This window comes from Alexandromys fortis, unplaced genomic scaffold, assembly GCF_014885135.2.
Source record: "Alexandromys fortis isolate MF-2015 unplaced genomic scaffold, M_Fortis_MF-2015_v1.1 scaffold_498, whole genome shotgun sequence".
NCBI lineage: Eukaryota > Metazoa > Chordata > Mammalia > Rodentia > Cricetidae > Alexandromys > Alexandromys fortis.
In genome coordinates this window covers 92,491-112,754 of record NW_026068433.1, presented here as the reverse complement: position 1 = coordinate 112,754, position 20,264 = coordinate 92,491, and the positions used below count along the sequence as shown (strand labels likewise).

Below are 20,264 nucleotides of genomic sequence, written 5' to 3'. Positions count from 1 at the left end.
GAGGGCCTGGGAGAAGAAGAGGGAGGGGAAACTGTTGGGATGTAAAATACATAAACAAATTTAGTTTTTAAAAAAAGAACGTTATTTTTGTATTAGCCCAAAAGACTTCCACCCATTTTATATTGCTTCTCAGAGTTATTACAATATGCAAATGTATGTAGACCAGCATCTTTTACATATTATCTTTGTCATTGTTATTTGTATAAGTATAACTTTTGCAAACAGCTGTGCTTTTTTGTTAAATTGGTTTTTTTTTTGAGCTATATATTTTTCTCCACTCCCCTCCCCTTCTACCATGGTCCCCATGTTCCCAATTTACTCAGGACATCTTGTCTTTTTCTACTTCCCATGTAGATTGGATCCATGCATGTCTCTCTTAGGGTCCTCATTGTTCTCTTGGTTCTCTGGGATTGTGAATTGTGGGCTGGTTTCCTTTGCTTTATGTTTAAAAGCCACTTATGAGTGAGTACATGTGATAATTGTCTTTCTGTGTCTGGGTTACCTCACTCAAAATAATGTTTTCTAGATCCATCCATTTGCCTGCAAATTTCAAGATGTCATTATATTTCTCTGCTATGTAGTACTCCATTGTGTAAATGTACCACATTTTCCTTATCCATTATTTGGTCAAGGGGCATTTAGGTTGTTTGCAGGTTCTGGCTATGACAAACAATGCTGCTATGAACAAAGTTGAGCACGTGCCCTTGTGGTATGATTGAGCATCCTTTTGGTATATACCCAAAAGTTGTACTGCTGAGTCTTGAGGTAGGTTGTTTCCTTAGTTTCTAAGAAATTGCCATACTGATATTCAAAGGGGCTGTACCAGTGTACATTCCCACCAGCAATGGAGGAGTGTTCCCTTTACCCCACATCCTCTCCAACGTAAGTACTCATCAGTGTTTTTGATCTTGGACATTCTTACAGGTGTAAGAAGGAGTTGGGTTTCCAGGGCTATTTATTGTAGAAAAAAGTGTCAATTTTTCTGAGAAGGTTGCTAAAAGCTTTGGGTTATAATTTTACTTTCGTATATGGTCGAACTTTGCCAATTTGCGTTTTCTGGTTCTCAGTTAGATATCTCACATACAGCAAAGAGAACAACAGCATTCAAGCTGACCTGGAAAGAAATTTGTTGGTGTTTTGGTACTACTGCACCCCCAAGGAGCAATCCTTATGGCTATGAAAACTACATAAACAAACTCTCTGGAAAAGTTTCCTTGTGAATGGATATGATAGAGCAGGTGGTTCTTCACTGAAATATAGCCACATCATGATAAGAAGGGACAGAAATAGAGCAAATGTATGATATAGTTAGTATTTATTTTTGAAGTAATGTGGCCACCTCTGAGGATTCCATAGTACATGATATAATTTTGTGTGTGGCTATCAAACTAGCAACTTTATTTAAATTGCCAAGAATTCGTGTGATGTATTTTGCGTGTCCATAGAAGCACCCTTTTCTATGTGCTTGACAATCACCAGGAAATGAGTTCTATTGCATATTAGTATAAACAAGAAGAAACACTCAACTTTTCAAATCTACATGTGTCTTCAGCTGCGGCAGTGTATAAGATAGTATATTTATCTGCATTCTGGGCTTGCTTCTGGCCAGCCTCATTTTACTACAGATTACAGCATCTCTTCTGGAATGCCCCCCCCCCCCGGCTGACAAGCCTCACTTATTGAAGATGAGCCTGTCCTCCAAGCCAAGGACATTTACCACTTGATTCAGAAGCTAATCAGACACAAATATTTGGGTAATGGTGTGCTACAGGCTCATAACCAATGTTATGGATCTATGTACTGGATGCAAGGTGGTTAGCATAAAATCTTGCCAGAGTATGACATCATAGGATTTTATTAAAACCAGTTGGTATTGCACTAAATGACACAAAATTATCTTCACAGGAACATATAGAATACTGCCTGCATAGGTTACCATGTAAGCCTATGAGGAAACCACACTATTTCCTCCATCCCATTAATTCCTTCTCCTTGCAATCTGGGCAATGTTGCCTGCAATTGACTGTGACTCAAAATACCAGTCGCCTTTTGGTAACTAATAGAAAGCTGCCCAAAGACTGCATAAATCATGCTAATTGCAGTTTTCCAAAGCTGACAATGAGGTATCCTAATAGCCCCCGTGGCGCTAACTACCCTAGGACCACTTAATTTTGGATGTAACTGCAATAGGACAATGGCAGGACCCCACAAAAATATTGTATTTTTCTGTACTGTAAGGGTTGGGACTTTGCACAGTGAAACTGTCTAGATAGCTACAGGTTTCTTAATTAGAGCTAAATCCCAGCCCTTTGGCTCTTTGGAGAAGGGACAGGCTCTTATAGCTGGCAGCAATGTAAGAGCTCTTAGAGGCTTCAGGAGAGAAAATGACAGAGGAGACAAGGAAAGGAATTAGAGCTTCACCCTCCCACGCAGCACGCATATTTTTCCCCATAAACGGTTTTGAGGAAGATGCAAATCCTAAGGATGCTAACTACCAATTTTGAAAATCTATTAAGTACCTGACAATTGAGTAGAAACCCTCTAATAGGTACCCTGACTCTGAGAAATGGCTAGTGTTACCTCCATCTTTATTCTCTGCCCATCTGCTCCAAGCTCCTTGTTTTACCCTACCAAAGCCTCCCTCCAGCCATTGCGCAGTTTTGGTGCAGAATTACCAGGTCCACTTTCGCAGACCCACGGGAGGGGCTGGGTGGGGCGGGGTCGCCTTGCCGCAGAGCCCAACTGCGCCTGCGCGGACTGCGGCAGAAGGCGGGGTGTGAGAATCGAGTATTCTGAGACTGGCGTTCTCCGTTGGCTAGAACCTTCCTTCTTTCCCACCACCTCTAATTTCGGCTCCTGTGACTTGCTTGGAACTTTGGTTCTGGCAACAGCAGCAGCATTACTTGCTAGTGGCAGTTCTGTGCAGGGGCGCCTACACACCTCGCGTCCTCTTCTGCGAGACCGCGGGCCTGTCGGTGTCAGCTTCCACACGCAGGTCGACAGGACCATGTCGCTGGTAAGCCAGAATTCGCGCCGCCGCCGCGGTGGCAGGGCAAATGCGCGCAACAGCAGCGGGAAAGGTCTCCCTGCTGCCGTGCCAGGCCCAGACGTCCCTCAGGATCCCAGCGATCCTCAGATCCTTCAGGGCCACTGCGCCTCTAAGGGCCCAGGCACCTCCGGGCTACCCACCCCCCGGGAGGGCCCAAGCACCTCTGTGCGACCCACCGCCTCAGAGGGCTCAAGCGCCTTCGGGCAGCTCATCATCTCTGAGGGCCCGAGCACCTCGGAGCTGCCCACCTCCGGGAAGGAGGGCCCTGGCACCTCCCGGCCTCTTGCAGTCTCTGCGGGGTTGAACACCGCTATGCCAATCACCGCTGCGGAGGGCCCGAGCACCTCTGTGTCGCCCACTGCTCCTAAGGGCCCAAAGGCCTCCGAGCATCTCGATGTCTCTGAAGGGCTGAACATCTCCAAGCAGCCCCACTCCGATGAGGGCCCTAGTGTGCAGTCCACCCTGGCTGAGGGCCTGGGAACCTCGGTGCCGCCCACCTTCTCCGAGGAATCGGGCATTTCCGCGCCGCTTCCCTCTGGCGAGGGCCCGAGCACCTCCGTGTCGCCCACCATCTCGGAGGGACCGGGCATCAACATGCCCTCCCCCGCTTGTGAGGCCCCAAGCACTTCGGTGCCGCCCACTGCCTCTGATGGACTGGCCATCAACCTGCCGCCCACCTCTGCTGAGGGCCCGAGCATCTCCGAGCTGCTCTCGGCTTCGGAGGATTCCGACATCTCCGTGTCGCCCCCCTCCGCGGAGGGCCTGAGCATCTCTATGCCGCCCCCCTCCGGTGAGGTCCAGAGCACCTGGGTGCCGCCCACCATCTTGGGGGGAGCTAGAGTCAAAGTGCCGCCCACCTCCAAAAAGGGACTGCGCACCTTGGTGCGGCCCGCTACCCGCGAGAGCCCGAGAGCCTACGCTGAGGGCCGGGGCGCATCCCTGCGATCCATTTCTGTTGAGCGCTTCAGCATCTCGGTGGCGTCCTGCGCCGCGGAATCCGCCACCTGCGGGCTGCTTCCCTGCCGTGAGGGCCCGAGCACCTCCGGGCTGCTTCCCTGCGTCGAGGGCCCGAGCACCTCCGGGCTGCACACCCTGGGGAAAGGGCCGAGCACCTTGCAGAAGCCCCTCGCTGCCGAGGGCCCTAGCGCTTCCGGAGTGTGCACTGCCGCTGACAACCCTGAGGCTGAGCTGAGCTGCGGTGCTTCTGGCGGCCTGAACTTATTCAAGTGCACCTCCCTTGCTCTGCAAAAGGCCTCAGCTCCCTCTGTACGCCCGAAGCGTTCAGAAGGCTCCTTGGAATTCCAGGTCCTGAGAGACAGTGAGAATTCCAACTCTATTACCATTATGGGCCTTGGCACCGCCCACGTTGCTCTTACCCTGAAGCCTCAGGATCCTATGGAGCAAAACGTAGCAGAATTGCTGCAGTTTCTGCTGGTGAAGGATCAGACCAAGTACCCTATTAAGGAATCGGAAATGAGGGAGTTCATTGTTCAAGAATACCGCAACCAGTTCCCTGAGATCCTGAGGCGGGCAGCAGCCCACCTGGAGTGCATTTTTAGGTTTGAACTGAAGGAGCTAGATCCCGAGGAGCACACCTACATCCTGCTCAACAAACTGGGACCTGTGCCGTTTGAAGGGTTGGGAGACATCCCCAATGGGCCAAAGATGGGCCTCCTGATGATGATCCTGGGACAGATATTCCTAAATGGCAACCAAGCCAGGGAAGCTGATATTTGGGAGATGCTCTGGAGGTTTGGGGTGCAGCGTGAAAGAAGGCTTTCGGTTTTTGGCAACCCGAGGAGGCTTCTGTCTGTTGAGTTCGTGTGGCAGCGTTACTTGGACTACAGGCCGATAACTGACTGTGTACCAGTAGAGTATGAATTTTACTGGGGCCCACGATCCCACGTCGAGACCACCAAGATGAAAATCCTGAAGTTCATGGCTAAGATCTATAACAAAGATCCTATGGACTGGCCAGCGCAGTACAATGAAGCCCTGGAAGAAGACGCTGTCCGAGATGTTGCTAATGGATGGCGGCGGCCTGTTCCTCACTTTAGGAGGCCCTTTTTTGAGGAAGTTTCTCCAGAGCTCCTGGCTCCTGATTCAGATGCTCCTGGCTGTCCCACAAAATATTCTCCCCATTCATGGCCTGAGTCAAGATTAGAGAGCAAGGCAAGGAAGTTGGTCCAGTTATTTCTGCTGATGGATTCAACTAAGCTGCCTATACCAAAGAAAGGAATTCTGTATTACATTGGTCGAGAGTGTAGCAAAGTGTTCCCGGACCTCCTGAATCGGGCTGCTCGCACCCTAAACCATGTGTATGGCACAGAGCTAGTGGTCCTTGATCCCAGGAACCACTCTTACACCCTGTACAACCGAAGAGAAATGGAAGATGCTGAAGAGATTATGGACAGTCCAAACAGGCCCGGCAACAACTTCCTAATGCAGGTTCTGAGCTTCATCTTTATAATGGGCAACCATGCGAGGGAGTCTGCAGTCTGGGCCTTTCTGAGGGGCTTGGGAGTTCAAAATGGAAGAAAGCATGTGATCACCTGTAGGTATTTGAGCCAGCGCTACATTGACAGTTTGCGGGTTCCTGACAGTGATCCAGTACAATATGATTTTGTGTGGGGCCCTAGAGCCCGCTTGGAAACCTCCAAGATGAAAGTCCTGCGATATGTGGCCCGAATCCACAGGAAGGAGCCACAGGACTGGCCGGAGCAGTACAGGGAGGCCCTGGAAGATGAGGCCAATAGAGCTGACGCCGGGCACCGGCCCTTGGTTGTTCGCAACTTACGATAGATGACTGTATGGCAGTCAGCGAGGCCTTGTACGGCAGGGCCTAGAGCCCTGGTTCTCATGTATTGGGGTTAGGGGGGTCACGTATTGTATTTGATATTTGTGTTCCAGTTCCATTTATGTGTTTTCATATTTGGTTCTTGTTTGGTATCTTGAAGTTCCAATTGTTTTACTAATATTGTCTAGTGATGTAAATGTGATTGACTACTTGCTGTCTCTGTTGTACTTTGGTATAAGAGTTTTGATAGTGTTATACAACGTTTTGGGACTCTTTCCATCTTATTGCATTGTCAAAATGATAATATATAGCATATAGCTATAGATACAGGCTTTTCCTTGAAAGTTTTAAAAAAATCATCAGTAAAGTGATCTAGCTTCAGATATTAAACAAACAAATATACAACAACTGACAAAGCACTAAGTTGTGGCTGGCTTCCCTTTCCGTCTGCTATTGTGTGAAGAATACTAATGTCTACCTGTATTTGCTTTGCTGTGCTAAAATGTGTTGAAAAATAAAGGTGTAATAAAGCAAACAATGTTGATGCACCAATTTATTCAATAAATATTTATTCAATTCCTGTCATACAATGGGGAGAGTAGGATATTCTGTAATAGTATGATAGACATTTACAAGATACAGTACCTTCTCCAGAACTCAAGAACCAGAAGTTTTATTATGATATAAGCTATGTAGTACACAAGTAGAGAGTTCTATGGGAGTTAAGAGGAAACACATCAATCTAATTCCTGAATTCAAATAGTCCATAGTGAACATGATGGGGACGGGAGGACAAGATTGAATTCTTCATACAGCACGAGGTAAATGGACTTGGATCTGGATTTAGTCTTCAGTGAGTATTGGTGTGGATTGGTAAGAGATTTCACATGTCATAAGCTGTCTCATTAAGGTATTTGAGCCATGGGGCTGGAGTGATAGTTCACTGGTTAAGAGTACTTATTGCTCTCCCGGAGGACCCAAGTTTGGTTCCCAACACCCACTTTGGGCACCTCACAACTGCCTGTAACCCCATCTCCAGGGGATTCAATGACTTTTGGCCTTAGTAGCAACCCACACATGTGGCAGACACCCACACAAAAATATACACATGCATAATAATAAAAATTAATAAAAAGATATATGAGTCCATGAGCTGGGGACTTAACTCAGACTGTCTGCACAAGACCCTGGATTCTATGCCAAGTACCACATAAACCAGTTGTGGTAGCTCACACCTGTAGTCCTGGCACTCAGGAAGTAGAGGCAGGAGGGACAGAAATTCAAGGTTATTATGAGCTACACTGAGAGCTCAAGGCTAGCCTGGGATCCATAAGGACTTGTCTTAAATACTTAAAAAAAAAAGGATGTTTGAATTAGTTTCCTCTGAGTTATACTGTAGTTTTGATATGTATCCCCAAACTGATTCCTTAGCCCCAAATGGTACATCTTTCTTACCCCTACCATCACTGAGGTTCAGGGACTGTCAACGGAGGATGAGAGCACGGAGGGAATTTTAAGAGCTGGATGATGGGGAAGAGTGTTGTGGAATTTGTGGAATACAAAGCTGGGCATGGCTGTTGTGCCCATGAGCTCACACCAACTGTGGCTACCCTTGGAAGACCTGCACAAGATCAGTTTAGTCAAAATTGTCCTATCGATGGGGAAAGTGCTCTCCAGGCTCCACCTTTGCTGACGAGCTAGCTATTGGCAGTTGAGCTGCTGTGGGAGAGAGAATACTTCTTTTTTAAATGTGTGGCCACTGGTAGATTATCCATGCTCCATTAGATGGCCCCACACCCATGCACACAGGAGCAGTACACATTGGACTTAGTAGATTATGAAAAAAAGGACACAACATTGTGGGAGGGCATGTTGGGGAAGACTTGGAAGGAAAAATGGGGAGGGGTGGATATGATCATGGCTCATTGTATATGTGTATAATATTCTCAAGAATAAAGAACAAGTAATATTTTTAAAAAGGATTGGAGAAATGGCTCAGAAGTTAAGAGCACTTGCTACTCTTCTAGAGGACCTCAGTCCAGTTTTCCAGCACCCATACCAAGCAACTCATTGACACCTGAAACTCCAGCTTCAGAGATCCTACGTCCTCTTCTGGATTCCACAGGTACCTGCAGACACATGGCATTCACACAAACACATGTGCATGCATGCACATGCATTTATATTAATTAAAATTAAACATGTAAATACATAAATAAATAAATACATGTATAAATGTGAGGAGCCATTTCCCTCCCAAAAATCATTACAGGAACCATCGCCTTGGGGAGTCTGCAGAGAACCCCACACCCATAATTATGTTAAGAATCTTTCTATTGAGAAAACCTGCCCCACACCCAATTAGCTGTTATCTGTTAGCAGAACCCGGCTCACATTCCAGCTATCCAGGGAACTAGGTGTGTCAACTCAAGACTTCCTGGCCAAAGAATCATCACCTAACCTCCTGGCCTCCGTGACCGGGACCACGCAGCGAGATCCCGTTGCCCTGCCCCCCAAGCCCTCATCCAGGGGCTATATAAGCAGCAACCAGGACCCTAATAAACGGAGGCTGTGACAAACTTAGCATGGCCTTCTCCTTCTTTTCTAGCTCATTCTCTTTCAGATAGCACCCCTCCGTGACCCTGGAGTAACTGATTTCAGGGTGGGTTACAAACCCCTAGACTGAGTAACCCACCCAACGCAATCAACAGTGGCGCCCGAACCAGCGACTCGGAGTACGGTCAACTATCAGACGGACGACATCACGCGGTCCAGGGACAGACAACAACAAAAAGAAAACAGAAGGTTCTGAGGCTGTAGAACTCGGACAGCTCTGCAGAACGAGGTAGGCGCAGGTTCACAGTCGTCCAAAAAGAGGTGGGAACACTCAATTTCAAAGGAAAAGAAAAAAAAATTATCAGGGAAAGAAGGGTAAGAGTCAAAAACAGAGATTTATGTATTTGCTTTATGTGTTTGCTTGCAGACTCAAAAGGGAGTCCCTCAAGATGCGAGAAGCTAGGGTACAATCCACACAGCTACGCCTGCCAAGCAGGCTGGCTGCTAGGGCTAGAGAGCCTATATGTCTTTAACCCCCTGCCACATGGAGCAAAAGCCGACAGGCAGGTTTGCTATAAAGGAGTCTAGACTCAAAAAGCTGCAGCTTCATTTAGGACAGTAAATATGCTTCTTTTCCATTTTGAAAATCTTGTTTCTTGGTCAAAAATCTTTAGTTTGTAGGCGTATAAGTTTATATCTAAGGTAGATTAATTTCAGTATTGTGTTTCTATAGGAAAGTTTTAAAATCAAAGATTGTGATGTATTCAGAGGATTTTTAGAGTTGTTTAGGCTATCCTGAGTTTTTTATTTCTTTTGTATAAGGTTGGGGATTGTTCTTTTGAGTTCTATATTGTTCTTTTGAGTTCTATGAAAAGTTTTGCTATAATTTTAACGAACATTTACATTAAATCTGTCTGTGAGTTCTGTGAGAAATGTTGCTATAAGTTTTAATGGACATTTACACTGAATCTGTAAACTGCTTTCCGTGAAATTGTCATTTTTGCTGTGTTTCTTCTGCTTTCCCAAGAAAGTAGGGGATCTTTCAAGATTTAAAGTTCTTATCCTACAAGTTTTTTCTTTTATACGGCCCGCTCTTGGGTGGGAGTCATATTGTTTCGGCTTGAGGTCCTTTCCTGCTGCTAGGTGTGGCTTCAGGGTGGACTGCTGAGACTCAGGCCTCAGGCCTCTTAATTAAGTTTATCAAGGGCCAGAGTTATACTAATGGTTAAAAATAAGGGTTAAAAATAAAAAAAAACATTTCCGCCTTCACAGGCAGAAATGATGGGACCCAAAAACTTCTGTCCTGCTTTCTTAGAGTTACTCCAAGATATTTTGTGGTATTCATAGATATTTAAAAGGATAATGTCTCATTTATCCTAGATGTAAAAGAGGTACATTTGGGTTTTCAGATTCTGGCTATGATAAAGTAACTCTGCTGTAAGCAAGGCTGAGCACATGGCCTTATGGTTAAACAACTTTGTATTTAGGCCCAAAAGGGGTATTGCTGAGTTTTAAGGTAAATATTTGCCTAACTTTAAAAAAATAGAGAGAATGGGGGACCCCTCAGTGCTGGGGAGACTCTCACTCAGGTCTTGGGAGGGCGCGGCGCCCCCCACGGCTCGCCAAAGGCTGTCCTTGCTGAGGTCGCACACAGGCCTTAGTTGGGGGGGGGAGTTCGACCCCGAGTGGGGGGGAAAGAATTTTTGAGGAAAGAGCCCAGTGGTCCAGGAGGGTCATAAAAATTTCAAAAACCCAATGATGGTCATGGGGGCTCGGCTCCCTGCCCCTCGGGACTACTCCCAACGTCGTAACCAGCTAGTTCCTAAAACAGTAGTACCTGCAGGGGAAAACTCCCTGTTTCTCAAGATTATTCTCAAGATGTGGTCTGGCTTTCTCTTGAGCTAGTTCCTTAAACAGTACAGTGATAATTGAGGCTCCCTGTTTTTTGGGATTGTTATCAGGATTGCAATCTGGTTTTGTCTTCAGCTAGTTCCTGGTGCAGGGTGGCTGAACAGGCTAGCCCTGGATTTTTGATTCTCTTCCTGCTGGGGGGGGGGGCTGGAGAAATGGCTCAGAGGTTAAGAGCATTGCCTGCTCTTCCAAAGGTCCTGAGTTCAATTCCCAGCAACCACGTGGTGGCTCACAACCATCTGGAATGAGATCTGGTACCCTCACAGGCTAGTCCTAGATTTTTGATTTTTCTCTTCTTGCTGGGAGAGTCTGGATTTGTTCAGGTTTTTCAATACTATCTGTGATCCAAAGATGACTGTCAGTTTGTATTTCCAGCAGTGGAGTTTTTTCCCTACCCACGTTTTCTTAAGCATAAATTGTTAACAATAATTTTTAATCTTGGTCATTTTTACAAGGATAAGGTAAAATCTCAGAGTTTTGATTTACATTTCTCTGATGATTAAAGGATGTTATATTTAAACATTTTTTAAATGTCTCTCAGTCATTTTTAGTTCGTCTGGGAGTTTTCAGTTTGCGTCTGTAACAAATATTTTTATTGGATTAAAATTTTAATAACTAATTTCCTGAGTTCTTCATATATTTTTGGAAGGAGTTTATGATAAGTAAAGATCTTTTCCCACTCTAGCCTTATTATACAAAAGGTTCTCAATTCAGGAGATATAATTTATGGTTTCTCACAATGTTTGTGCCACTGAGGCTGTGTTTAGGATGTGGCAAAATGTACTTCAAAATTTTTTTTCTCTGTGAAGTTCAACATAAATTTTTATATGCTGAGGACTTTGGCTCATTTAAACTGAAATTTTGTACATGGAGATGGATATAGATCTATTTTCATTTTTCTACTTGTTGGTGTCTAATGAGGCCAGCATTATTGGTTAAAATGCTTCCTTTTTCCATTTTCTTATCTGCAAGGCAGACTTGCAGCTTGGGAGGAGGATAGCTTACAAACTTTTAATTAGATATTCAATGGTTAAAACTCAAGTTATAATATTCTTATGGAAGACCTTGAGCCGCTAGGCAAAATTCTTACAAAAAACAGTTTCCAATAGAGAGCTTAAAGCTGCTTAACAGGTACTCAAGTAGGTAAAACATAAATCAACAGGTAAAGTATACAATAATCAACAAATACAGTATATTAATTATAATTCAGGTATGGCAAGTATGTATATTAAATGTAAAACTTATTCTACAACAGTTTTATAAAAAATGCTGTTTATGGCTAAACCTTCCCAGTTTTGCCAGTTAAGATATTAAACTCTTAATTTAAAACAGTAGCCTGTCTGATACAAAAGGGCAGGATAAAAGCTGGAAGAAGGTATAATAGAATATTGACTATGATCAATGTTTCTTATACTAAACAATAGATTCATTGATAATTTTAAGATTGATTCCTGGACAATTGCCTTTGCTCAATTCAAAGGCCAAAAACAATGGTCTTTTCCCAGATCGTTGCTACAATTCACACACCTGTATTTTGTTAATGTTATGGCAAAAAATCCCTTAAAGGATTTTATGCTAAAAATTTTACAAATGGCTCTTCCAATGGAAGAACTGCATATATGGCTAATAAAAAAAATATTGTGGAGCATAACAAGGCTCCTTGAAAGCAACTCATGAAAGTTGCAAACCAATCCTGATGCAAACGGATCTGGCGTGATAACACCAAGCTGACTTTTGCTAAGGCAAGGTGGAAAAGCCCTTGCAATGCATTATTAAAAAAAAAAAAAAAACCCGATCTATATATATATATATATATTTGGGGTCGAGGATGTGTTTATGCTTTTTTTTTTCACAGAAAGAAAATAAAATCTGGACCTGAGTCGTGGCTGCAGACACCACAGAGGACTTCCAGAGGCGACTGGGGAGAGGTCCTTGGTCCAGGAGAGGAGTGCCTGAGGACAGAACCTGCTACGCCACTCTGCAGGGTGTCATCCTGCCTCCAGAGTCCAGGGAGACTGGGCTGAGATAAGTGCCAGGATGTGCTTCAGATAGCTGAATCCAGCTCACCTCACCCAGGAATCCCACCTGCTCTGAAGCACAAATGCTAAACTGCCTCTGCAGTTTGAATTCTGGTTTGCTTTGGAGCTGAGATGCAGACTAAACATAAGACTGCTTTAATCTTTGGGACACAAAACTCATTTTAATTAAAATATTAACCTCTCTTCACTTAAGAAGGGGGAAGATTGGGGTTCCTGTCACTGTTGCTCAGAGACTGGAACTGGTGGTATTTAATAACAATGTATGTCATTGTGCTCTTACTGAAATTGATCTAATGATATTTGTAACTGCTTATAGATGTTGGAAAAGGTTTGACACATGCTGTAAAGTGTTTGGGTTTAGTGCATATGTTAAGAATTTTGGATTTAGACCCCTTTTACACTGCCCTAATTTTTGGCAGACAGCACACGTAATTTTATGTGGAGTATGGGCTGGAGAGATGGCTCAGAGGTTAAGAGCATTGCCTGCTCTTCCAAAGGTCCTGAGTTCAATTCCCAGCAACCACATGGTGGCTCACAACCATCTGTAATGGGGTCTGGTGCTGTCTTCTGGCCTGCAGGCATACACACAGAAAGAATATTGTATACATAATAAATAAATATTAAAAACAAACAAACAAACAAAAACAAAAAAAATTTTATGTGGAGTAGGCATTTAGGAAGGATACCTTAAGCCAGACTAAAAGGTGAATACTGGGTTTGGAAGGTGCCCCTTTCTTCTTGTCTGGAAAATGGAGTTATTGGTGCCCAAAATTATATCATTATATCTTTTGTTTGAGGAGCGACTCAGTTTTTTCATTAATGATAGACGCAGGGACCCAATGACGGGAGTTAGTGTGGATCCTCACCTGAATAGCACACCATACAGAGGCTGTAAAGGCCGGCTCAACATGGCATGGTGCCAGGTACGAGGAAAGCTCTCCACACAGCCTAAGACAGGATGCCCTGTGGTCTGCTTACTTTAACTCTTGCTAGATACCTTTTATTTGAGAAGCTCCAAGGAACTAATGCTAATCATAAGGCACCCCTCTGTTCCCAGGAGAGGTAAATTGCTTCACCATTCGAGAGGAGGGTCTCTCCTTGTCCCAGTCCCTTCTCCTTTAGATCTGACACCATGGTTAACTCTGACCTGGTGCCCCCACTTAATAGCTGCCTGCCTTTATATAAGGAAGGGGGATCTGTGAGGAGCCATTTCCCTCCCAAAAATCATTACAGGAACCATCACCTTGGGGAGTCTGCAGAGAAACCCACACCCATAATTATGTTAAGAATCATTCTATTGAGAAAACCTGCCCCACACCCAATTAGCTGTTATCTGTTAGCAGAACCCGGCTCACATTCCAGCTATCCAGGAAACTAGGTGTGTCAACTCAAGACTTCCTGGCCAAAGAATCATCACCTATCCTCCTGGCCTCCGTGACCGGGACCATGCAGTGAGATCCCGTTGCCCTGCCCCCCAAGCCCTCATCCAGGGGCTATATAAGCAGCAACCAGGACCCTAATAAACGGAGGCTGTGACAAACTTAGCATGGCCTTCTTCTTTTCTAGCTCATTCTCTTTCAGATAGCACCCCTCCGTGACCCTGGAGTAACTGATTTCAGGGTGGGTTACAAACCCCTAGACTGAGTAACCCACCCAACGCAATCGACATATAAATAAATAACTCTCTTAACTTTCAGTGATATATACCAACACACTTTTTGAGCCCATTTTCTATGATCTCCGTGGGTTTCCTGTCATTCTGTTTATATTGTCTTCATTCAGGTAAACAAGCTAAAGGAGTAGCCCACATACAGAAAATCTATTTTTTTCTAGCAAAGGTAAAATAGCCCTACTAGAACAACATGGTGCTTTTAAAAATTTATGCTTAGTTGTATTATAGTCCATTGGCAAAATCTATGTCAAATAGTCAACCTTGTGTCAATGGAAGGATAGTGTATTTATTCCAAGGAAGGATATGTAGTAACTGGCCTAAGAGAAGCTACACATATTTTGAATAAAAAAGTCAGCGGACTGTATGAGATTTTAGTATTTGTTGTGAGATGGAAAGCTATTGAAAAATTTTCATCTGACGACTGGAAGGACTAGAGTTAGTTTTGACAGAATTATGTTGGCTCTTGTACTGAAAAACTAAAAGCCCAAGGAAAACAGAACTTCTAATTTTAAGACAGAATTTTTTTCTTAATTCTTTTAAGAAAATATATTTTTCAAGGAAAATTGAACTAAATAATTAGAGTCAGGCAATCTGTTTTTTTAATAAAATACTCAAGAAAGCAGTCTCCATTGTATTGTAATATATTAAAGGAATTAACACAGTGATGAGAGCTATACTGCCTGCTACAAACCCATGGTCTCCCTCATTATCAGATATGAGACACTGAATAAGTTCTTAACACTTTTGCACTTCAGTAACCCTGTTTTTAAGATGAGCATAATGATTTTACCTGGTCCATAATTATGTAATAATTAAATATAACATGTAAAATACAACATGACCAGATATAGTTAGCAATGCATAGATGATGTTGCAAGCTGATTTTCTTTTCCAGGAATTAAGCTGAGAAGCGGAAATTTCCCTGAAAATCTTACCGGGGAGTGTGTTGGGATTCAGTACCTGTGAGAAAGCAAAGGAAGCTGAAATCTGCAGAATTGCCCCAAGTTAGGAAAAGTGACTGAATTTTTATACTTCCATAGTGCTGCTCAGCCATTGGATGTATCCTGACCCTGGTGAAGAGATTTGTCTGTACAGAAGTCAGTTCTTTCCAGAAAAAAGTGATCTATGGAAGTATAAACCCAGCAACTCTCAATAGCCTTAAGTACTGAAGGAATAAGCACTTCAGCCCGGGAGAATTGGGCATCTGGGTTATTGTTTCATTCCTTTTAAGCCCACCTTTCTGTAATTCTTCTTTCTCTTATTGTTACTATCACTATTGTTGTCATCAAAAGGAATTAAACAGCTTTTCATTGTTCTTCATGGGTATTGTTCATCCACCTCAATGAACTATTTTACTTTTGGCATGACCTTCTTGAAAGAAAGATTCTGATGATATATCTTTTACTAGTTAAGTTCTGTATCACTTTTCCATGTTTCTTAGTAGAGGTGTGTCTTTTGGAGTAGCATATATTCATCATACAAAATATGGGATTTCACTGTGACAGTCTCATACATATATATCATGTACTTTGATCTTCTTTACCTCATTACACTCTCTTGTTCCTTCTCCCCCATCTCACTGATCCTGTTTCTCTTCCTAAATAATCTTCCTTCTGCCTTCAAGTTTTACTTTATTTTATTTATACTTTGATTATATATATATGGGAGAAAACATATTTGTTTTTTTTTGGATTTGGCTTATTTTGGTTAACATGATGATCTGATTCAACTCCATCCATTTTCCTGTCATAATGTAATTTTGTTCTTTTATGGTTACATTATGAATATATGTCACATTTCTTTATCTAGTCATCCATGATGGACATCTAGACCTATTTGCATAAGTTGGTGATTGTGAATGGAGCCACAATAAACATGGATGAGCAGGCATCTCTGTGCCAAGCTAACTTGGAATCCCGAAGGCAAGTACCTAAAAATAATATGGCCGGATAATAAGGTAACGTTAATTTTATTTTCTTGGGTAATATCCAAAATGATTTCTGTAGTGAATGCACTGATTTATATTTCCCTGAGTGGTGTTTAGGGGGCGCTTTCCCCCTGCATCCTCACCAGCATTTGTTATTTCTCTTTTGTTTATAGCCAGTCTGACCAGGGTAAAATGGATCAGCATGTACTTTTGATGTACATTTCTCTGATAGTTTTGGATGTTAGGTAATTTTTTTGTATACATTTGTCTGTCAATAGCTTTCATCTGGACTCTTCCAGCTCTATGTGCAGACACACCCACTTCCGCACACAAATAAAGTAAGTCTTTTTTAAAAAACTGGTACATGGAAGAGAAAATATAATTACAGGATTGACTACTGTCAGTTTCGTTGATTAAGTAGATGGTATCAGAGCAATCATTTTAGAGATGAATATGATTTTTTGCTGAGGAAAATATTTTGTTCTATCTCTTTCTAGATTAGAATATTTCAATGAACAATGACAAGAATTTGGTAAGTAAATAGCAGTCATTAGATTTTATGAAAATGTGTGACAAAATATCTAGCTCTCAGATAATTATACAAAATGCAAAAACAAAAAAGTAACTCCAAGACAAAATTCTAGTCACTAAGTGAGAAAAGGTAGAAAACTGGGAGATAGCAAGTATTCTTCAGGAAAGTTACTTAAATTGAGAACCAAATAGTGTTTTTACTTCTTTCCTTCTTGAAAGTGGTATTACTGGCATTCAGTGTTTAACTGAAATTATCTCTTAATGAGTGCAGATTAAATTATCACTTTTCCATGCAGAGATAACATACCATTCCCAGCAAGAACCAAGCTTTCGAAAAGAGTATATATAATTGTTATTTCATTTTTATCTCTTACAATTTATTTCTAAACTCAGTACAATTAGGGTTCTCTTCTATTGCTCAGCTTCAACTACACTTCATAATGTATGCAATAACATCTAAATTTATAAATCCACTGATCACTTATCAAAATATATTACACACTAGTCTCCCAGTTTCTTCCTGTTCTACTACCAGTTGTTTTCCTCTCTTAGAATTCTAGGAATATACCAGGATAATTCCTTGACTCTGTTTTCTTTTTCTGCGTGTATACACCCCCTGCCCAGTTATTCTCACTCTTCTCTTATTTCCTAGATTTACAAATTATTTGCGATGCTAGTGATTCCAATTTTTATTTCTAATATTGGAGTTTGAATTCCCACCATGAGGTTCCTCTCAAAACCAACTAATTTATCAAAATTTTCGCGTTTATACATAATATGCACTACATTCTAAAATACTCAAACTTGAGCTCTTGGGATTCACTTTCAAATCTGTTCTTTCAGTTGATTTTCTCATCTTAAAGAAAATTGGTTGACAATAAATGATGGTTGATTAATTCTTAAAGCTAAGCAGTGTAAATGCTTAATTTCATACCAGACTGCCTTTTCATTTCAAGGATTTTAGGAAATCTACCAATTTAGGAAATGCTAGCAAATTCTAACAGTTATATCATGAAAATAAATCTAGAATCTGAAAATTAACTCCATAATACTACTGTGTTCATAGTCAACCAAATTGTTGGTATGGGCTTAGAATTTTTCTTCCTAGTTTTGACATTGTTCTAAACAATTTGTTGTCAACACAATACCCAGAAGGATTCTGGAAGGGTATGTTGAATTTCTATAAATGGCTTAACGTGTTGCTTTTATTGGTTAATGAATAAAGTTGCTTTCAGCCAATGGCTTAACAGAGTAAAGCCACGTGTCAAATCCAAACAGAGATGGAGAGAGAGAGAGAGAGAGAGAGAGAGAGAGAGAGAGAGAGAGAGAGAGAGAGAGTAGGTGGAGTCAGGGAAAAGCCATGTAGCCGCCATAGAAGACAGACACCTCTGCTGGAGCATGCCAAAACTTTGCCAATAAGCCATGACCTCGTGGTGATGCAAAGATTAATGGAGATGGGTTAGTTTAGGATGTAAGAGATAGCCAATAAGAGGCTAGAGCTAATAGGCCAAGCAGTGATTTAATTAATACAGTGATTATTTCAAGTCTAGGCAGATGGGAACACATGAGTGGCCTTCACCAACATCTCCTTTCGATGTATTGATTTGCCCACAATACATATTTCAGTAATATGGTCCAGCCCACAAGTCTTTTCAGACTTTATCTCATAGTATAGTTTTTTTCCCTCACACTTTTATTTTCTCTGCTTCTTGGACAAATCAAACAGATTGTACTGCTGAGTTTTTCTACCTGTTCTCATTACATAGAACACCTCAAATATATAAATGGCTTTTGGACTTCTTTTATGATGTTACTAAAATACAGTTTTTAGGAAAGATAGTCTATCTTAAATTATAACTTCCTTCTTTGTTTTGTTTATTCTTCCAAGCACAAATTACCAACAGTCTATCTTAAACAATATTTGATTTTCACTACTTAGAGAGTTCATGACCACGCTGGGCTGTATGAAATCCTACATCAAACAAGAGCAGTGACAAAACATTGTTGTTTTCCCAATTGGATTTTGGGCTTACTTGGAATTCATATTTTTCCTTGCCTACTTGTTGTTGTTGTTTTTTTTTTTTTTTGGAATGGAAACACGTGTTCTATGCCTATCTCAGCATTGTAGTTTGAATAAAGATGACTTGCTTGATTTCATTAGGCTCAGGATCAATCATGACTTGAGTTTTATTCCTATATTATTTACATAAGACTCTGGAATTTGGACTTGGAAGAAGTTGAGAATTTGGGGGTACTGGGATAGAATGAATGTATTTGCACATGAGAAAGATAATAATTTTAGATATGGCTGGTGGAATACTATGAATACATCCTTCAAAAGTTGACTCAAGGGAAATTTACCAGTAAATTAATATTAATAATATTTATACATAAGGACTTTGGGAGGTAATTAGTATTAAATGAAGTCATTATGGTCTCTGTCTTTCTCCTTGCCACCTTGAGATAAGTAATTTGAGTTTTCCTTGCATTTTTGCTACCATGATGTTCTACCTCACCATAGGTCTGTAGCAGGAGCCAGAAGAGGGCATTTGGATGTCCCCAAACTCAAGTTATAGATGTTGCGAACTGGCATGTGGGTGCTTGGAGCTGAACCTGGGTCTCCTGCAAGAACAGTAAGTTCTCTTAACTGTTATGCCGTCTCTTTAGCTCCCAGAAGCAGTTTTTGAAGGTGCCATTGTCTCTCTTTATGTCCCTAGGTGCTTTGATGAAAAAAATCTGTTGAGTGTAGATATGTAGGTTTGTTTAGGATCTTTATATCCTGTTTCACTGATCAATTTATATCTCTATTTTGATAGCATCCTCTTTTTTCTATATAAGAAAATCTTTAATTTTAAACAACAAATAGCATGTAGCCACAGGTATCATGTTTTATTAAAATTACATAAAACCTAGGCACAAACCTACATTCATTTTGCTTAGAAAAATTATTTGAAGATTTGAATATATACAAACATGCTACAGTATGCACAGGACAAAAAATTTAAAACCAAGTGTAGAGAGATAAATTAATTTTACATACAGCTTCCTATATTAATTTGGCATTTATTTTACTTGAAGACAATGGAAACTTTCAAAAAAGTATGACTGTGGAAGAATAAAACATTTATTGCATATGTTGTAATTCCAGATAGTAAAATCCTAACAATTTGCATTTTCAAAACAGTAAATTTGACTTAAAAATTTGTCTGAGACGATTAATAAAATAACCTCATTTTTTAAAAATATTTGGCTACATTTTTTTAAAGATTTATTTATTTATTATGTACATAGTGTTCAGCCTCCATGTATGCCCTCAGGCCAGAAGGGGCACAAGATCACATCACAGATGGTTGTGAGCCACCATGTGGTTGCTGGGAATCGAACTCAGGACCTCCGGAATAGCAGTCAGTGCTCTTAACCTCTGAGCCATCTCTCCAGCCCAAATAACCTCATTTTTATCACAATTCATTAATCCTTATTATCTATGGATTCAATTTATATTCCTCTTTCACTTTAGGTTCTGAATGCTTACATAGTCCAGTGCCTTCCTTTCCAATTTCTTTCTTTTTGTTTGTTTTGTTTTGTTTTGTTTTGTTTTGAGATAGGGCTTTTTCTGTGTAGCCCTGGTTGTTATGAAACTTCTCTCTGTAGGCCAGGCTGGTCTCCAACTCAGAGATCTACTTGCCTCTGCCTCCCCAGTGCTGGGATTAAAGGTGTGTCTGTCCCACCGTTGCCTGGCTTCTTTCCAGCTTTTTTATTTTCCTTCTTCCATTTTCCAAATT

At 41.7% G+C, this 20,264-nt stretch overlaps 1 protein-coding gene across 1 annotated transcript; it reads left to right on the top strand.

Annotated features, from left to right (window-relative positions):
- The first annotated feature begins 2,775 nt into the window (after positions 1-2,775).
- Positions 2,776-6,386, top strand: Magee1 (MAGE family member E1). Its single transcript, XM_050133290.1, has one exon. The coding sequence runs from the start codon at positions 3,008-3,010 to the stop codon at positions 5,849-5,851; it is 2,844 nt and encodes a 947-aa protein (XP_049989247.1). The 5' UTR covers positions 2,776-3,007; the 3' UTR covers positions 5,852-6,386.
- The last annotated feature ends 13,878 nt before the right edge of the window (positions 6,387-20,264 follow it).